General features: G+C 39.6%; 1 protein-coding gene across 1 annotated transcript; it reads right to left on the reverse strand.

Annotated features, from left to right (window-relative positions):
- Positions 1–2,319: 2,319 nt before the first annotated feature.
- On the reverse strand, positions 2,320–11,866 carry LOC134534131 (uncharacterized). The gene is made up of 5 exons (XM_063372230.1): positions 11,609–11,866; positions 6,946–7,075; positions 5,008–5,203; positions 3,602–3,874; positions 2,320–2,668 (listed from the first exon to the last, which is right to left on the reverse strand). Coding segments are annotated over exons 1-5 (846 nt in total). The 5' UTR covers positions 11,611–11,866; the 3' UTR covers positions 2,320–2,423.
- Positions 11,867–21,419: the final 9,553 nt, after the last annotated feature.

A 21,419-nucleotide genomic window follows, 5' to 3' on the forward strand; every position in this document is an offset into this window, starting at 1 on the left:
GTGCTCCCTGTGTTTCCTATACCCTATATCCTCTGTTCCCTGTATTCCCTATGGACGCTGTGTTACCTGTGTTCCCTGTGCTCCATATACCCTTTGTTCCCTGTATTCACTATGCACCCTGTGTTCCATGTGCTCCCTGTGTTCCCTGAGTTCCATATACCCTGTGTTCCCTGAGTTCCCTGTGCTCCACGTGCCCGCGGATTTCGTTGCGCTTACGGCACAGTCGTGTCGAATGTGATTGGTTAGACAAAAATGATAAACCACTTCGCGTCCATTGCGTCTATTACCACGCGCTCTTGTGATTCCATCATACTGTGTTATTTTTTTTTGTAAACGGAACAGAAACATTCAAGTAAACTTACATATATTTGTAAATTTGTGCATTTACACGAGTTCGCGATAATAATGGGTTTGGATTCTGACACTTCTTTGTGTTGTGTCAGTGCCTACAATAGTAAAAGTTATTACTTAACCGTTCTTTGAATAGCTTTCCAGTATTAACTGCGCATATTAATAAGCATAATAAAAAATTCAGATTGTTGAATGTTATATTGTCTTGTCCATGGTTTCAAAAATTATGCTTGAGTGAAACGTCAATTAAAATATTAAGTTATGCGCAAATTTTCGTAAGAAATACTCAGTATTATCTCAAAAAAAAAAACGTATGTCATACTTGGGAAAATAACCATAGCCAAGTGTTTTACAAATTTACAATATCTTTCTTGTAGTATTACAATATGTTTCTTTGCAAAACTGGTTTACAAAGGAATAATATGTAAAATATTTTTAATTTTATTTTTAAAATTTGGCTTATGAAAGCCTCCGCTTTTATGTTGGGTTGATTTGGATGGCGGCTTAAAAGCCAATTTCATTCCTCCGTCTGTCACTCGTAATTAGTTATGATGTGAAGTTACTCTGAGGCTCTAATTGCTGAACAGTGAATTGCTTTGGCTCAGGGATATCCAGGTGATATCTGACATGTATTCATTATAATGCTGTTCTTCTGTCAAAAATGTAAGCCTATGATTAATTATAACAGCAATAACTTAGTAAACGTATATGGGATTCAGCTGATAGAATAAATCGTGCTTGTATAAAAGATTAAATAGAACACTTTTCCAACTTGAAAATACGATATTAAAATAAAACAAGGTTATCTGGGCTGCTAGCATGTCGAATATTTTTTTTGTGTCAACAATATTATTTCTATTTTTTTTGAAACTTATACAATTAAATACACATTATGTTCTTAGAGCAAGATAAAAAACCGTTGCCTAGTTCATATCAAGGATGGAGTTTATGAAGTTACAATGCGTAGGAATTTTTTTTACAGAAACACACCAGTAGTTGCTATATTTTGAAGATAAGACAGAACATTTTCCTAAATCTTTTGTATAATAAGAGAATTTAGTGTGGCCTACTTAAATTTAGTTTTTACGTAAATATTGGTTCTCTTACCCTTTTAAATAGTGGTCTTTTTACGACTAAGGGGTATACGTATTTTTTATTACACAGGGATGAATTTAAAAGTTAAGGGGAAAAGTAAAATAACAAAAATTTATGATCCAAACAACCCCTCCTTTTTTAACGAGCTTATGTATCCGCAGTGGATACATAAACATAAATAAGGATGCATTTTCTCGCAACGCGTTAACAGCGAAATTTACGCAAGAGAGAAAACTACTCTAGAGTTTCGAATGCAAATATTTGAAACAGTTTGTTTGTGGATGACGGGTAGAATAAATTCCTTGGGAAATGGAATTCTTGTTTTACCGCTGGTTTCTAAGACAGTACGAGAATAAGTGTAAGTAAAAACAAAAATTCAGAGAAAAGCGCAGTTCGGATTCACGCCGTATATTTTTCGTGAAAAATTCGGGATGAAATCATAACAAGTGTGGCGTCGGCCGCAGATCTCACATTTGCTCGGCACTGGACGTTTTGGCTTTTCTTTCTTTTTGGATTCCTTTCGAAGCGAGATCTCCTCTGACTTACGTTTTCTGTAATTCCGAGCATATTTACGAGTCGTTTGAGATTACATCTTTAGCTACTTTGTAATTTTCAATTCAAAACCGATTGCGGGGCAATGATGGTCGCGAGGCCCTGATAGTAGAGGGGCCCTGATAGTAGAGGGGCCCTGATAGTAGAGGGGCCCTGATAGTAGAGGGGCCCTGATAGTAGAGGGGCCCTGATAGTGGAGTGATTGCCTCAGTGATTGCCCGTCTTGCTCAACCTTGGAGACGCCCCTGTAATGCTATAGACTGGTAGGTCAGTGGAACTAACTTAAAAAAAAAAAAAAATAATGTGACAATGCGGAATCAGTAGAATTTGCTGAAGAATCAATTCACATCATTTATTGACAGATTCTACCAGAGCTGTTTAAACACATTTACAATGCCATTTCAGGTTGCAATTTATAAATGGTTTTACAAACGTAAGAAGGGTCGCAGACTCAGCAACGTGGGCGAGTACTGCTCCTGCGACCCGGGGGACGACACCTCGTGGTCCATCTCGCAGACGTACGGCATGCGGGCGGAGCAGTGCAGGTCGTTGAGCAGGGCGTCTGCGGTGCGCAGGGTCACGCAGTCCTCGCCGGCGGAGGAGGTCTCCCTCCAGTCGTCGGGCTGGTTCTTGTACCAGCTGCTGTAGCCGGTCGCGCCCAGCTCTTCCCCTGCGGCGGACACAGGGCCCCGTCAACCGTCCGTTCCAGGAACCCTGCTGACTCAACAGCTGTGAAACACTATCTATTGACGGGGTTTCTGGTGGGGTTGCGATGACTACTTGCATGACGACGACAGCGATCGTGATTGGGAATATAGTATTGGTGTTGATGTTGGTGATGGAAATGATTGTGGCAATGATGGTTATGATGTTGATGGTGGTGGTGGATAATGGTAAAGGTGGCGATGGTGATGATGTTGGTGATGGAAATGATTGTGATGATGGTGGCGGTGGATAATTGTAAAGGTGGCGATGGTGATGATGTTGGTGATGGAAATGATTGTGATGGTGGTGGTGGATAATGATAAAGGTGGCGATGGTGATGATGTTAATGATGGAAATGATTGTGATGGTGGTGGTGGATAATGATAAAGGTGGCGATGGTGATGATGTTGGTGATGGAAATGATTGTGATGGTGGTGGTGGATAATGATAAAGGTGGCGATGGTGATGATGTTGGTGATGGAAATGATTGTGATGATGGTGGCGGTGGATAATTGTAAAGGTGGCGATGGTGATGATGTTGGTGATGGAAATGATTGTGGCGATGATGGTCATGATGATGGGGCGGATAATAATAAAGGTGGCGGGCGAAGGCGATGATGTTGGCGGGGGCGCTAATGATGGGATAAGGTTGCGGATGATAAATAGTGAAGGCGATTGTGATTACGGTTATGATAATGGTAATTATGATGCGCAACGCGTGGGGTTGGGTATGTTCCAGTAGCCCTAATTAGGTTCGTTCTCCAAACATACTACCGACAAACTCTACTGCTCGCCTGTCGCCCTGAACGTGAAGCTGACCACGCCTGGTACTGTGAACGTGGTAACAGTGCTCGCCCGTCGTCCTGGAACGTGGATCAGGTGGGTTGGAGGGACGTACCCAGCACGGTGACGAAGCTGCCCTCCTCTTCGAGGTCGCTGACGCCGACCCAGATCTGGTTGTCGTACGAGGTGCCGGACTTGCCGTGGCGGGAGTACATGGCCGCCAGCAGACGCGCCTCCTGCGGGGAGTTGGGCACGGCGAGGTGGGCCCCTTCGCGCGCGCACGTGTCCCGGGCTATCAGCCAGGGGGCGCCCCGGCCGTGGAACCTGTAGCTGCTGCTTCCCGAGCGCGCGTACCGCTCCTCCGGGGCCTGCAGCTCGAGGCTCTCCGCTGGAACACGCACGGGAACCAGTGGCGTAGCCAGGATTTGTGTATGGAGGGGGTGTTAAGAAGCATGGCCTCCCCCCACCCCCCGTGGGGTCCTCCCCCGAGAATATTTTTTGGATTGTATTGGAAAAATATATTATTAATTTTAATGTGATATTTTGTTTGAGTGACGAATAAGAAATTAATTAAAGATTTGGTGCTAAGGGGGATGGGGTGTTTGAACCCCTAAACCCCCCACCACCCCTGGCTATGCCTGTACGGGAACCCCTCTTCGGCACGGGCGATGTGGGCGAGTCTCTCCCAGCACTCGCTGAAACATCAGACCCAGGCTACGAGAATAACACGCGTTCGTTTCCACCTCCCCGCATGACGGAGCAGCCACGTCGACTACTGAATCATTTTTGATTTACCCATCAGACCGAAATCATAAACTACGTAACGAAAAAGACTTGAATTTTTTTTTTTACTAAAACCCCATCTCAGGACCTTTTTATAGATTTTAATTTCCCCCCCCCCCCCCTGAATTTTCAAGATGTTGGACAATTAAAAAAAAAGGTAATTCTTTTCATTAAAATGTTAGTATTTTAATTTTTAGAATTTTTTATATATTCCTCGAATTTTTTGGATAAAAACGGATTTTTCAAAATGGTAATCGTAATGAAAAGTGATAATTTAGAGGGTGGGGCATTCGAGTCCAAGATGGCGGAAAGTTCTAGAATTCAAAATGGTTTAATGCGATATGGCAGAATCAAAGATGGTGGAATGTAAGATGGCATGTCCAAAATGGCCAACGGGGTCAAGGTCATGGTGTAGGTCATCCGAGATAGCCGCCGTGACGTCATTATATAAGATAGTGATCGGGACCACGGCATTACGCCCTGGGCCCTGTAGACGGAGGAACATTCATATACTACAACTAGCAACACTCGGTTCCGAATGAATACTTTATCAAGGGTGCAAAGCCAAAGGTTTTTCGGGCCCTGAATTAAAATTCCTGATAAATCTGTACTGTGTGTTAGAACCAAATAAAAAAAAATACAATTTGCCGATGTTAATACCTATTTTCAGATAAACACTCTACATTACAAAAACGCAACCTATAAGTAACCTTAAGTTATAAGTAAGCACATGCTTACGTTCGTTGAATTCTTCGTTTTCTACTTTGTCTTCCCCTTTATCTTCTTCTTTGTCTTCCCCTTTATCTTCTTCTTTGTCGTGGTTGCCACCGGACCTGATGACACCACTGAAGCCACTAATACGCATTTCCCATTTTCCTTCTAGGTCCTGAGGTTCGGAGATTTCTTTATTCTGAGACAAAACCTTTTCCGCCATCTGAAAAAAAAAAACATTTCCATTTGTTCCAATTTTACCATTTGCATAAATATTTTATCAATTTTTGCTCATGTTTTTCTACGTTATAGTGTAACATCATTAATTGTTTGTGTGTGACCAGTGACAATTCATAGGTTTTTATATGAAAAAGTATTATAAATATATTTGTATTCTCAGGGTAGTTTAAACTTGAATAAAACCATATGGATATATTATTTTTTATAAGCAATTCTAAAAAAAAACTTAAATTAAATATTACTATTATTATAATGCTCATAATATCGGAAAATATTATTTATTATTAAAAAATCACGAAAGTAGAGTGGTTGTTTTAGTTATTTTACGTTTACTTCCTGCTTAGTTGTTAGTGGTTACCAAAACTATAGTTACCAGCAACAGATTTATCCCCACGTGTGTGACATCCTAAGCCACAGATCACTAGGCTGCACACATACGAGATGGCTCGAAAGTAACTCAACAGCGATAAGTTATCCCCCCTCTGCCACTTCCTAGAGGAGCAGAAACCCACCAATGGGGCAATACACTGTACTTTTTTTTTTTGTAAATGCAACAGAAATATTCATGTAAAATTTCAGATATCTGTAAATTTTTACATTTACGTGGAAACAACTCTATCACTACAAAATATTGTTTGCAGCAATACTTGGTTTGAATTCTTACCCCGAGCTTTTTTTTTTGTCAAACCGTTCACAGAATAGTTTTCCAGTATCAACTGCGTGCATTAATAAACATTATAAAACAAAATAAATTCAAATCATTGAATATTAATTTATCTTTCCCATGGTTTAAAAATTGTGCTTGAATTAAACATCAATTAAAATATAAAATTATGCGCTATTTCCGTATGAAATAAATACTCAGTATAATCTCGAAAAACACATTTCACATAGGCCTATGCAAAAATAACCATAGCCATATGTTGTACAAAGATAATTTTTTTTTTTTAGTATTATAAACTACTTCTTGGAAATTGGTTTCGAAAGAAATCTTTTGTAAAAGTACAGACTTTTTTTTTTCTGTGTGTGAGAGCCATCCATTGTCGATCCACTCAACTGGAGTGACGTTTGCAACCTTGAACAGCATGCGAAGAAGCGCAAGCCGACCGACATGTTACTTAATATCGCTTGTTCATATGGAGGCGTTTAGTTTAGAATTAGTGACTGCTGTTTAAAGGCAATTACATTGGCAATATTTGGAGAAAAAAAAAATGAAATCTGATTTCAATTTAATGAAGTGCTTTGGCTTCAGCAAATAGCTTGCATCGGATATTCCTTTCATTGTAGGGATGAACCCTAATAATATCTACCTTTGGTTTCTTTTACGTCTGGGATTTTAAGAACAGGTAAAGGTACCGTATTCATCATCATTTTACTCACACGACATGTTGTAAAAAAATTTCAAAAATTAAAAAAATAATTAAAAAGTAAATACTACAGTACATAGTATATATTCTCTATTTGAAAGGCAAAAGTTAACTGAGAAATTATGTTCCGTGTGTAGATGCCATTTTGCTCAGTACACCAATATTGCCAATATCACCTACTAACTTTAATTTCTTCCGAGTCACTCCGTATGTAGTTGGCCTAACCGTTCCGTGTCTTGCAGTAACAGTTACGAGATACCTTCAAGCCAGTTTATCGTCCTCCCCACGTGAACATTTTGGAAAGTAGAGTGCGGAACGTCACATCCTCAGACAATATTTATATTTGTTCTCGGCGTACCTGCGACATCGCATAAACTATCTCCCTCGTCGTGACGACGTCGTCATGACGGCGGATGGACGAGGGCAGACTAGAGGCAGCAGCACACAGGGCCGCGAGCACCAACAGCAATGGAGTAGACACTCTCGTCCTGCGGGCAAGTGCGAGGTCACACTCCACAACCTCGTCCTGCGAGCAAAGTGCAAAGTCACACTCCACACCCTCGTCCTGCGAGCAAAGTGCGAGGTCACCTTCCACACCCTCGTCCTGTGAGCAAGTGCGAGGTCACACTCCACACCCTCGTCCTGCAAGCAAGTGCGAGGTCACCTTCCACACCCTCGTCCTGCGAGCAAAGTGCGAGGTCACACTCCACACCCTCGTCCTGCGAGCAAAGTGCGAGGTCACACTCCACACCCTCGTCCTGCGGGAAAGTGCGAGGTCACACTAAACACCCTCGTCCTGCGGGAAAGTGCGAGGTCACACTAAACACCCTCGTCCTGCAAGCAAAGTGAGAGGTCACCTTCCACACCCTCGTCCTGCGAGCAAAGTGCGAGATCACACTCCACAGCCTCGTCCTGCGGGCAAGTGCGAGGTCACCTTCCACACCCTCGTCCTGCGAGCAAAGTGCGAGGTCACACTCCACAGCCTCGTCCTGCGGGCAAGTGCGAGGTCACCTTCCACACCCTCGTCCTGCAAGCAAAGTGCGAGGTCACCTTCCACACCCTCGTCCTGCGAACAAGTGCGAGATCACACTCCACACCCTCGTCCTGCAAGCAAGTGCGAGGTCACCTTCCACACCCTCGTCCTGCGAGCAAAGTGCGAGGTCACACTCCACACCCTCGTCCTGCGAGCAAAGTGGGAGGTCACACTCCACACCCTCGTCCTGCGAACAAGTGCGAGGTCACCTTCCACACCCTCGTCCTGCAAGCAAGTGCGAGGTCACCTTCCACACCCTCGTCCTGCGAGCAAAGTGCGAGGTCACACTCCACACCCTCGTCCTGCGAGCAAAGTGGGAGGTCACACTCCACACCCTCGTCCTGCGAACAAGTGCGAGGTCACCTTCCACACCCTCGTCCTGCAAGCAAGTGCGAGGTCACCTTCCACACCCTCGTCCTGCGAACAAGTGCGAGGTCACACTCCACACCCTCGTCCTACGGGCAAGTGTGAGGTCACATTCCACGCTCTCGTCCTGCCGGCAAGTGCGAGGTCACACTCCACACCCTCGTCCTGCGGGCAAGTTCGAGGTCACATTCCACACACTCGTCCTGCGGGCAAGTGCGAGGTCACCTTCCACACTCTCGTCCTGCGAGCAAAGTGCGAGGTCACACTCCACAGCCTCGTCCTGCGGGCAAGTGCGAGATCACCTTCCACACCCTCGTCCTGCGAGCAAAGTGCGAGGTCACCTTCCACACCCTCGTCCTGCAAGCAAAGTGCGAGATCACACTCCACAGCCTCGTCCTGCGGGCAAGTGCGAGGTCACCTTCCACACCCTCGTCCTGCGAGCAAAGTGCGAGATCACACTCCACAGCCTCGTCCTGCGGGCAAGTGCGAGGTCACCTTCCACACCCTCGTCCTGCGAGCAAAGTGCGAGATCACACTCCACAGCCTCGTCCTGCGGGCAAGTGCGAGGTCACCTTCCACACCCTCGTCCTGCGAGCAAAGTGCGAGATCACACTCCACAGCCTCGTCCTGCGGGCAAGTGCGAGGTCACCTTCCACACCCTCGTCCTGCAAGCAAAGTGCGAGGTCACCTTCCACACCCTCGTCCTGCGAGCAAAGTGCGAGGTCACACTCCACAGCCTCGTCCTGCGGGCAAGTGCGAGGTCACCTTCCACACCCTCGTCCTGCAAGCAAAGTGCGAGGTCACACTCCACACCCTCGTCCTGCGAGCAAAGTGCGAGATCACACTCCACACCCTCGTCCTGCGGGCAAGTGCGAGGTCACCTTCCACACCCTCGTCCTGCGAGCGAAGTGCGAGGTCACACTCCACAGCCTCGTCCTGCGAGCAAAGTGCGAGGTCACATTCCACACCCTAGTCCTGCCGGCAAGTGCGAGGTCACCTTCCACACCCTCGTCCTGCAAGCAAAGTGCGAGGTCACCTTCCACACCCTCGTCCTGCAAGCAAGTGCGAGGTCACCTTCCACACCCTCGTCCTGCCGGCAAGTGCGAGGTCACCTTCCACACCCTCGTCCTGCAAGCAAAGTGCGAGGTCACATTCCACACCCTAGTCCTGCGGGAAAGTGCGTGGTCACACTCCACACCCTCGTCCTGCCGGCAAGTGCGAGGTCACTCTCCACACCCTCGTCCTGCAAGCAATTGCGAGGTCACACTCCACACCCTCGTCCTACCGGCAAGTGCGTGGTCACATTCCACACCCTCGTCCTGCGGGCAAGTGCGAGGTCACATTCCATATCCTCGTCCTGCGGGCAAGTTTGAGGTCACAATCCACACCCTCGTCCGGGCAAGTGCGAGGTCACACTCCACACCCTCGTCCGGGCAAGTGCGAGGTCACACTCCACACTCTCGTCCTGCGGACAAATGCGATTTTACATTCCACACTCTCGTACTTCGTTGACTACACTGTTATAAATTATAGTTAATTTATAAATTTATCAACTAAGAATTAACCTTCAAAAAACGCAGATTTCTTCGTAATTTCAAAAAAAAACTATATATACCAAGCAAATACACCGCCGTATTTATTCTTCCGAGTTGTATGTTTCGTTCTAAGCAAAGGTAAACTCACACGTGGACAAAAGCAGAGAGTTCCTACTGTAGAAGTTTACAGTATATGAATGTTTTGTTAATCAAGATTATTCTTATGGATTCGTGTTATAAGTGAGTGAACTCAGTCCGTAAATTTACGAAGAAAGCCGTAAATTTACGAATATGCTTGGATAATTTGCAACTAGCGTTCTTCGTAAATTTAAAATATTTATCAGTATGCCTTCAGCCTTTGAGCGTGACTCTACTCACTTGAGCTTGGTGGTGTCTTCTGTTAGTTTACTGCCGAGTCCTTTCCTGATTGCCTTGACTGGGTCTACTTATATTGTCATTTTGCGATTCGTTTCTTGTCTTTCAGTACGTTATTTAGTTACATTATTTAAATGTATAATGGTGTAATTAAATATATAAACCTGCTTGGCAGCTTGTCTCAAAATACCAACGGGAATTTTGGTTATGGTTTAGCTTATGACCAACCAGTAGACTGTATTGCAAATCAATTTCTTTACCGACTATATATTTTTTAAATTTTAATCCTTATTTAATTATATATTTTCAGTTTTCCTATTAATATATTTTGACTAATATTAGGATTTCAAGAATTAGAACATAACAAATTTTGTTATCACGGAATAAAATTTTGCTCAAAGATTAATTGAAAAAAATTAGGACTTACATTGAGACGTAAATGAGATTGCAATGACTCTGGAAAGAAGGGAAAGGAATATATTTATAGAAATGAAAATAAAGTGTGTAGTATAAAAGTGCGAGGAATAACCGTCTAAATTCCAATAGGTAAATACCAGAAGGTGTTCTGGGAAACATTCAATGAACAGCTCTGAATAAGTAGAACTTTTTTTTGGATTGTGTAAAAAAAGGAGGGGAGAATTAATATGCCTTTACTTAGAATCTAGATGAAGCCTTTTATTGATATCTCATTTCTTAATCATTCCTTTGGAAATGATTACAGGGTATGAAATCTTCCCTCAGCTTTATTACAGTACTGATAGTCTCAATTTTTTCCCAAGATGTCCGCTATAAATATTTTTTTTTTTTTTTAACCGTTTGCAGCCCAAACGGCCTTGGTTTGTAAATGAATTGGATGCTTGACTCATACATATTAGAGATATTTCCAGGCTTGTAATAAATATTACTTGCTCATGGTTTCCTCTGACGACTGAAAGTAACCATCAACTTAATGCCGGCAGGGATCCCGCGTCCTTGCAACAGACCAACCTTGTGACTGCCTCAAACTGTGGTCTATATTCCACTTCACGGATGATTCGAACTAAATAATTATTGGTCAAACTTTTTTTTTTTGCGAAAAACATAAATTTGAAAATAACATTATAAACAGAAAAAACAATGTTGCGTCATCTCTCACTGAAACTAGGTGCGCTGTTCTGTACCATTATTCAGGGAAATATGTCGCATTAAGCGTCCCGCCTCCCCAGGCACACACACACGGTGTGCAGAGCTTTAGGGATAAATCACGCGATTTCAAAACTACTCAAGACATCCAAGTGGGGTCTGTTCACTAAAAGCATTTAAGAGCTCGCTGAGGGCCTAAAAGAACTTTTGATTTCGGATTAAGTTTTGAAACTGTATTTTTAGAAGAGTTAAAATGACTAAAACGCCATCAAACAAAATTTTAAAGCTTATGTTGAAAACATCAGTTCGTGTAATCTTAACCTACAGAATTTATTTAGTAACGTTGAAAAAAAAAACACTTTGTGGCAATACAGAAAAAAGTTAATGTTATAAAATTAAAAATATTTGTTGTAATCATGCAGAAATTTTCCGTCGCTACAAAATTTTACCTCCACAGCCAAAACAATTGTTAGAGAATGGGTTTCTGAACGTTTAAGTAAAATCGCTCATTTGATAACACGAAGAAAAATTAGCATACAAGAAGAAAATCAATACCAAGTCAAATTTAGATTCTAACAATGCGTACTTACATCGTGCTAGTGTAGAACTCTCCTCAGCAGAAGTGTTACAGACCTGAAGATATGTCGACTTCTAAATACTGGAAGGCTGAATGTAAACGCTGGTTAAATAGCCAAGCTTTGCACTTCGCAAAGACGCAGCGATTCGAAGAAGATTATTATCAGCAAACAAATAACTAAAGAGTCCAGCGAACAGACTTAGTAAATAAGGAAAAGCTAAAGATGTTTTGCGCGCTAAAGAATATTGCAGCGCTTATCTGCCGGGGTTATCGGCATGTCTCACTCTCATCTGTAACGAAAACATGGCATGACCCGCTTCTTCGATAAATTGATGACCGGTTCGGTCTCGACGTATTATTTCCTCTCACAACTCAAGGAGAGAACTTTATCCCCGATTCAGACTAAACATCCTCTACATTGAAATAGTTAAATGTTTAAGAGCCCTTAATGTTCGTAGGCATAAATGTAACTGAAAGAAACCAATTATGTCTTTCGTCGCATAGTTTGTCATTTAGTGGGACATTTTGTTTCAAGATATTCAATTATTGAGTAGCATTCGATTTTTGTATTCAATTAACATTTTTTTAGAATATTATTCAATTTTTAATTGTTGTTGCTATATTTGTAAAAACTTATACTGCATTTTAATGTTCAGACCGTTGAACCATTGTTTAATCACTTCACCAGTTTATTGTATGCGTTATGCGGAAAAATATTTTACGCTTGCGCCATTATTTATGTGTAGCTTTATGACTAAACCAAAAGTTTTAAAGAAACGTAGTAAAAAAACGCGTTGGAAGAACAATTCATTAATATTTACCTCACTGGACAATTCAGTCAGTGCATGAAGTGGCCATTACATCAGAGAGAGTGTTTGAAGAGACTTTAAGCCTTAATTCATTCATTTATTTTACCTTGTATTCAGTCTCGGTACAAGTTGTCGACTCCGACTAACTGCTAAGCATCCGTGCATACATTCTTGGGAATCATAGTAAATTGACGGAATCTTCAACCATGCACATAGTGTGTTTTCTTGTAACCAGGGGAAATACATATGTGGAAGAGACAAGACTGTTTTTTTTCTGTGTACTTAACAAGTTTTTGACGTTTTGTTTCTAAACTAAGATCATTCTTGTGTATGTTATGGTTTAATGAAAGTAATACAAGTACCAGTACATTTATGAAGGTTATCTTACATAATATTTGCAAATCAAGGTTCTTCGTAAATTGAAGGGGACGATTTTGAACTCTGTGGCAGCGTGGCGTAAAAAAAAATTAAGTATTCTTGCCACCATGCGCGTTAGAAGTGAAAATTCACAGATAAGAGGGATAGGAAATTTTTTACGGTACCTACTCTATTATTTAAAACCCGAGTAATTGTGCTTTGAAAATAGACATTTTTTAAATAGTGTATATGCATGTCTTCAATGAATCCAAGATTAAATTAATGAGGTTATGACAGCTTAAATATTATAAATAACCTTATGGTAAATGCCTACCCAAATTGTCACAATTATAATGATAGCACCGTAACCAACCTCAGAGTTGAGATTTTAGAGTAACGAATTACGAGTTGCAAATGTATGAGTAAGAAGGTACACGTTTACAAAATAATTGGAAAGTATACGTAATCATGAGCTGTTATTGCCATCTGTAACCGGCTGTAAATATTTTTTAGTTCAAAACAATTTTTTTTAACCCTGCACCATGGAGCAATAAACGTTACATACGTTACATATTTTAACTCCTTTACCTACTCACTTCCGTTACCCTGTGATTCTGATTTCACTCTAACGGCTGTTAAAAGGTTTCACCTAAAAAATAAAATTAAATAAAATGTAGAGCAAGTTTTTTAGTATTATCTTTGAAAGATTTGTGCAATGGGAGTGCATGACTTGATGTAGGCTTTTGGACATACGCCATTGCTTAGCACATGTATGTCTGCAGAAGAAAACTACAAAAAAACACAAATGACAAAAAACACAAATGAAGAAAAAATTGCTGTTGTCAGGATTTAACGCCACACAATATTCCACAACAGGAATATGGTCAACAAACAAGGAAAAAAACAAAGAAAAATGGACTAACATAACGAAAAAAAAAAAAAACACAAATGATGACAGCACAAAAATTCCGAACCCAAAAAAATTCAACACAACAGTTGAAACGAGACAAAAAAACACAGCAAAACGAAAAAACGAAACAAACACAATAGTTTAAAAAAAAAAGAGAAACGAAAAAACCCCCACAAATGATGACAGCACAAAAAAATATTGAACCCAAAAAATTCAGCACAACAGTCAAAACGAGACAAAAACACGACCAAACGAAAAGACGAAACAAACACAACAGTTTTCTAAAACAGAAACAAGCGACGTTTCGGGAACTGCTATCTGCTCCCGTCCTCAGGCAGAGACGCACATGATACGGAAACACAGGTTTGTTGACCATATTCCTGTTGTGGAATATTGTGTGGCGTTAAATCCTGACAACAGCAATTTTTGCTTGATTTGTGTTTTTTGTCATTTGTGTTTTTTTGTAGTTTTCTTCTGCAGACATACATGTGCTAAGCAATGGTGTATGTCCAAAAGCCTACATCAAGTCAAGTTTTTCAGTAGTCTTTAGAGATGTCTACCATCTTATCTCGGTAACGAGCAAATTCATGTGCTCTCTATATATCACGTTGCTAATAAACTTATAAGGACACGCAATTTAAGGTAGAATTCTTTAAAATAATGCCGAGCGTGATAAATATATACCAAATTGTGTTTTCTGCTACATTTATTGACGTGAATCACTCGTAGTTTCCGCACCCGCCGCTAGAATTCGCTGGCGGAGCAGCTACGTCGACTGTTCAATCATTTTATTAGTAGACAGTAATTTTAAACTATACAATGAAACGGCTCCGATAAAAGTAAAAAAAAAATATTTGAAAGAAATACTAATTTCCGGCTGCCCATCTTGTTAAAATTTGTTAAACAGTTAATTCTACAACGTTTAGCTCTGGCTTTGTGAACTTCGGTTAGCGCCATCCGCCATAGATAGTCTGTCACACATGTCCGTTCCTTTTACCTTTGTTCCGTATTCACGGAATTACTCCAACACAAAATCCGTGCACCGAGACCTGAGTTGTTACACGTCGGAAACTTTGTCGCGCCGAGTCACGTGTGGATGGTGTCAGGCTGATGGTAATTTTCTACCTCCCTCCATCCCTCCCCCTTTTTGACGTGATAACGTCTTATAAATCGACGAACGCCGGCTGCACGCACGAAAAATTGTCACGTTCCGCCTGAGCCGAGCGTGCAAGAACCGGCCAACCTCCGTGCGAGAAAGAAAATCTATAATATCAAACAAGTTAAGGCGTGATTATATTTAAACAAATCATTTAAAATTAAATTTTGCAAAAACTGAAAATAATATTTGAAAATTAAAAGAGTATGCAAAATTTTTCATCAAATGTTTTCTTATGACGTTATCACGTAAAATTATCGTCCGTAAACAAAATTTACAGACAACCCCCATTTTTTTTTTCCTTAGCGCAACTACAGACCCGCGCGAGTCGGCCGACTGGACGCTATCTCCCGACCTGCGACCTCCAGCAGTCCGGAGTTCCCCGAGTGTTCTTCGCGTCACTAAACAACTGCAACACACTTGCGCAATAACCCCGTACTTCCCCCGTCCCCGCGTTTCCACAGCCGAAGAGCCTGTCCGAGGACGTGATGCGATGGCCCTCCAGCCTACTACCCACCACACGCGTTTCAAATGAAACTGCATAAATGTTGACCCGGTGGGGAAGGCTAAGGGGGGATATATAATAGTATAAAAATAGTATGTAAGTGGGAGTGGTGTCGTGGAGGGGGGGGGGGGGGGTAAGTCGGCCACCATGTTGTATTGTGACGTTACAGCGGACATCTTGGTGTAAAATTTGCTAAAAATTCCTAAAAGAAAATCCCTATTATCAGGGGAAATTCCCCGTTTGAAGTGGGGGGAGGGAGGGAATGTGTCGTTTTACTACGCAAACATTAAAAAAATAGAAACTCGAAATGCCCAAAATATATTTGCCTTAAAAATTTTTAAAAGCGTCTTAAATTGCCCATCGACAAGCCGCCCTAAGCCGCTACGGACGTAAATTTGAAATTCCTTAATTATTGACCAAAAAATTTTCAAAAATTTTTTTAAAATGTTAACTCCAAAAGTTTAGTTATTTAATCCACATTTCAGTCTTCGTTTCGATTCCCGGAATAAGCAAAAATATAAATTATTAATGACAATATTTAAAAAAATATATTTATTTACAATTTATATGATTCAAGAAACTTCCGCAATTTTGAATAGTGACGTCCCGTCCATATTGAAAAACCATAATTTTCATGCAAAAAGTTGAAAATTTTTTTAAATTAAAAAGAATTCATATAGTAAAATTAAAAAAAAACGCACAAGATGTAGTCCTTGGTTCAAACCCGGTGAAATAATTTTATTAAAATGGCGATGGCTCTTTCCTCCACAGTAGCCACCGACAGACTGACCTCCCACCACTAATGCCGAGCATAGCCAATATAATGTCATGAGAGCCATAAAATTTTCGTCTGCTAGAGAGAGCTGCCGTCATATTATTTTAATTTTTACTTGCCAGAGAGCAGTAATTATTTATTGTCAGGGAGCCTACCATTTTGTATACCGTTTTGGGCGCTATCGCGAATATCTGTAATTTTTTTTTTAGCTAGAAATTCGGTAAAAGTTCCAAAACTCATAAAAAATTAAAATTCGCTTATTAAAATTATGATTGATTCTATTGCATAAAGTGCTTTTCGATCCCTGATCAATAAAAAAAGAAGAAATTAATTAAAATTACCATAAAAAAGACAGGTTCAAGTAAACGTAAGATTTTTCCAAATTAAAATTTATTGCGTAAATTTGCTCTACTATAGGAACACTTGCGAAAGTTAGCAATATAATAAACATTAAGTTTTGCATTGGCCTGAACTGACTTAATTCTCAGCTCCAATCGGTTTACTTATGACAAGAGTCCAGCCAGATCCTTCACTGACAACGTTTTAAGAAATTTGTAATAAAACGTAATGAGAAAAATACTAATTACAAAGACAACCAAACAGAAAACAGACATAAAAAATAGTTTCAGGCAGGTGGATCCTTTGAGGTCTACCGAAAATGCAGCCGAAACAAAAATGTCTTCGTTTGTGGAGAAAGGAGGTTTAGCATCTTGCGCCTGCTGCATACGCAATCCGCAGCACCGCGCGGCTCGCCAAGTGGTATTTGCACGCGCGCCAAGGGGAGGACCAACACACTGGAGGAAGCAAATAAGAACCGAGGGCAGGCTTATGTCCGACGAGAAATATTATTCCTGAACATTCGCTATAAATTCACAATGCAGCGCTCTCCCCGCGGGGGAAATGTTTTATTCATGTTTTGGAGCCACTCGGTGGAATAAAAACTGCGGACAATAATAATAAAACCGAGTTTGAAATATGGTTAGAATATTTAAATAATAATTCATGCTCCCTTTCCGCCAACTGCAGTAAAAATTAAAATTGTATCGCAATTGAAAATGAATGTTAGGCCAAGAATTTTTTTTTCAATGGTAGAAATATAGGAATCTGTTACCTGTATTACCAAATCCCTTTTGGCACAGCCTACTGGCGTGAATAGACTTCGAGTACTTATTTCTTCTGGAAATATTTTTGGAACTTCTATAAACTTCTGGTTCATTTTAAGAACTGAATTAACATAACATATTTATGTTTTATAATATTACAAAATTATCTAACGAATATCATATCATATGCCAAATAAGGTAATTGTTTAATGATTTTATCCTTCAATCACTATATTTCATCCCTTTCACTAATACCGTGATAGTATAAAAATTTGCTCTATGCCAATAATTACGATAATATTACGATATCCAAATATGCCAATAATTACGATAATATTACGATATCCAAATAAATTTGATACTACAAAATTTTGATATCAATATTTTTTTAATTTTAACCCCTGTTTTTACGGTAGTAATTCGTTTCATCTAAAATTGTTCCAGTCATGGTTGGGAGGTTTTATTTATTTTCTTATTCCAATTCCAGTTTTTTTGAACCCCTTGCAATAATGGTTTGTATTATCAAAAATTGTTACAGACAAAAGTTTTAGATAAAAATTATAAGACTTACAAACTATTTTAACGGATTTGATAGTGTGCCTAATAAGGAAGATATTGATTATTTGTTTTTCAACCCCTGTTTATTCCAAGCCTTGCAATCATTGTATGTCGTGTAAAAAAATTATTTCTGAAAAAAAAAGTTAGATAAAAAATTTACAAATAATTTGAACGGATTCAATTGTGATCTTACTAAGGGAGTTTTGAAATTTTTTTGTCTTTCAACCTATGTTTTTCCAACCAATGCAAGTATGTTTGGTCATATCAAAAAAATTTTTTGACATAAGTTTTTGGTATTACTCCTACGAGTTATAATACGTTCAAATTGATGTGTTAATTTCCATATTATGGGAGTTAAAGCGATTTTTTTTTTTTTTAAAAAAACGCAATTTCTACCCTTTTGGTCGGAAATTGCCTATAAACGAACTCGACTCAGATTGTCCACATTTAGGTTTTATGTATCAGTTTGGAAGAGATTTGTGAAACATTGAGGCATTTGTCGTGTCCACAAATGCGTGATGTATATTATATATAGATATATAAACTTTGAGTTGACGATGGTTTTGAGGTCTATGGACAATGAAACGAATAATTGTTTAAACATTTTTCCAGAAGTCGCATCATGGTAACGGCTACAATAAGTAGATTTCGAAGAAATAATACCTAAATTGTACTGAATTTCTACCATTGTGGAAGCGTTAATATGCATGTTTTTAGCCTTAACTTGTATGAGCTGTGTCACAACTACATTTTTCTTCGAAAATTCATATTTATAATGGTAAAATTTAACATAAGTGCAATCGGATTTGCTCACCAATCGGCTTTTTCGCCATGTGGTTTCATTTTTGTAAGTTCGAAAACTTGTGAACAATTGTTTGTCAAAATTAATTCAGTGAAAATAATTTTTTAATGTCTCAGCCTTGTGTTCATTTCTTAACTATTTGAAGAAATGTTTGGCATCAGGTTCATTACGTACTAAATAACTTTATAAAATATTAATATTTTGAATTAATGTTACTTACGTACAATACCTATATAGTCAACATTATCTAGTAGAAAAAAATACAATTATTTTATGTGTAGCATTTTTATTATGACCCTTTAAACAGCTGAACTTTATACTATAAATGAACACCTACACTCCGTCTAAGGCATTTTCGTAGCATTCTAAATCACCTTCATATCATTTAATTAGAAATCTGTAAACAAATGTAACATTACAAACATAAACAAATATTATTCCTGCTTTCAGAAATACTTTATTTAATTTAATAGAAGCTAGATAAATAGGACTGTGGTTAAAAAGACTGTTTTAAATTTTAACTGATAGTTGTTATTATAAATTTTTATAATATGATGAAGTTTACCTTTATTATGTACGCACAATACATATATATTTTAAGAAATGTACTTAGTGTTGTATTTTAGAGGTACAAGTTTCTTTCTTAATCTTTAATTTATGTAAATAGTACCTAATGAACGTGTATTGTGCGTGTTTTATATCCCAGAATGATCGACTCCTTATGGCATCTACGCAACAGAATAGCGATTAATTAATTCTTAGTTTCTAAAACAATGAAAATAATTTAGGTTACTTTTTTTTCAAGGCTTCGATATCATTTAGGTCAGTTAATGCTAAACTCTTTTACTGTGGAAAATTGGACGTCCTTTTGACTGGAGACGTAGTACCCTTATTTTCTGCAAATATATCTTTCTCTCTCTCTCTCTCGCTCTCTCTCTCGCTCTCTCTCTCCCTGGATGCTTTGTCGCTTTCATCTCTTCGAGCGCATTCATCTCTTTGCTGCCTTTAATGAATTCGTAAAACGAAGAAAACTCAAAGCTGCGCAAGATGAAAGCCAACTTAAACATTTGCTGTCGGCGTGTAAAGGCATTGGCGGTAAATTTTTTTTTCCTCCAGTCTTTCTGTTTCGTTGTGCCCGCAGTGCGCATAGATTTAATTTGGTGCGTGGACTTTTTGAGAATTCCATCAAGGAAAGAAGTCCACGCAGTATTCGGCCGTTGGAACTCAAAGCCAAAATAAGTAAATAAATTCATAGCATTCGGTAACTACACAAATAATAATTTAACACTTGATATAAATCGCGTAATGTGTACAAAAAAAATTGGCTGTCTGTAAAGTCGGTTTACGGACGATAGTTTAACGTGACAACGTCATAACAAAACATTGATGAAATTATTGCATACTTTTATGAATAAAATTGACACCATTTTTTTGAATTATCAATACTTAGTATGGATACAAGGAAGGAGCGAAATGAAATCTACAATTTAATTAATAAATTTACTTCTATTTGCACTCATTAATTCAATTATGTTTATTACTTTAACGAAGAGATTATTTTAACTATAACTTTTATACATGTTTGCTATTTAACCTCTTCCAGTCTGTGTTATTCTGTTAAGGATAGGACGATGATTGGAAAAGAAGGAAACGAATGGGAGTGTTTCAAGTTTAATGTGCCTCGAAAAAGTCAAATCGATGGCTGTTCCAATCGAGTGGAAGAGAGATAGATGCGGCGCAAGCGTACAATGAGCGTAACGGGACAATGTGCGTAACGGGACAATGAATCATCCTTTTTCGTGCGAGCAGCCGGCGTTCATCGATTTATTAGACGTCACGTCAAAAATTTGTTTGTTGGCTGTGTAGAAAATACGAGCTTCAGTTGAAGCGGTGTTCAGGAGGAGAGCGAATGTTGAAGGCGCCAACAAAAGGATTTACCGCGGGCGTAAAACACGTCTACTACACTGGGCTCCCCTTCTGAAGCAGCGGCGATAAAACGTTGTGGCGCTTCTGCGACGTCATCGCAGACACACGAGGCTGTAGCGAGCAACAGGCCGTCAAACACGCGGTGGCTTCGCAGAGGAAAAAAAAAAATTTTTCTGGAAGGTTGGGGATAACAAGAAGGCAGCTAGGTGGTAAAGGTATGAAACGGGAGAAACCTGCTATTCTTCGGCGTAGGGACAGACGACCGTGCGACATGTTCGTGCATCTTCGAATATATATTTTCTGTTTTAAAAGTAAAATGTTTAGGTTAGGTGTGTTACATAAATAAAATTATCGTGGATATATTTGTTCTTGGTTGATGACATCTTAGCTTTCGTTAAAAAAATTTCGTGAAAATTTAATGGAAATCGACGAACGGAAATGTGACACAAAGATGGCGGACCCACGTATACCAACATAAACCCGTATATAGTCACTTTCGTAAATATTAAAGATCATAGGCCTACTGAACGTATTGGTGTGCCAAATGAAGCTTGATGATAGTGAAACTGTACCCTGGAATATATTTGGTCACCTAGAATAGTCAGAGGAAAGAGTAATCACAACTTTTAAAATACCTAAGAAAACTGGCAGTACAATGATTATAATTCATATTCTCTTTGTAATTCTCCAAAGTCTTACTAGTAAAGCGGTAGTGGTCGCGCTTGGTAACCTCAAAGGGTGAGGATAAAATATAGTCACTTAACATTAACTGGTTAGAGAATTTCAACTTGATGGTCAGTATTTTAATAAAATTCTTCGTCAAAAACAGGTCCAAAATGGTTTTTTTTTTTTATCGGAGCCGTTGTTAATAGTATAAAACCTCCAGTTGTTTCGTGCTGCTATTTGTTATCTGCGTTTGATGG

The sequence above is a fragment of the Bacillus rossius genome, chromosome 7, assembly GCF_032445375.1.
Source record: "Bacillus rossius redtenbacheri isolate Brsri chromosome 7, Brsri_v3, whole genome shotgun sequence".
Classification (NCBI taxonomy): domain Eukaryota; kingdom Metazoa; phylum Arthropoda; class Insecta; order Phasmatodea; family Bacillidae; genus Bacillus; species Bacillus rossius.

What these genes read in the sequence shown, in the direction of transcription:
- LOC134534131 (XM_063372230.1), bottom strand. An exon ending in TAGTTTATGCGATGTCGCAG is followed by an intron (nt 5,204 to 6,945) that starts GTACGCCGAGAA and finishes TTTTTTTTTCAG; the next exon opens with ATGGCGGAAAAGGTTTTGTC. An exon ending in AAACGAAGAATTCAACGAAC is followed by an intron (nt 3,875 to 5,007) that starts GTAAGCATGTGC and finishes TGCGTGTTCCAG; the next exon opens with CGGAGAGCCTCGAGCTGCAG.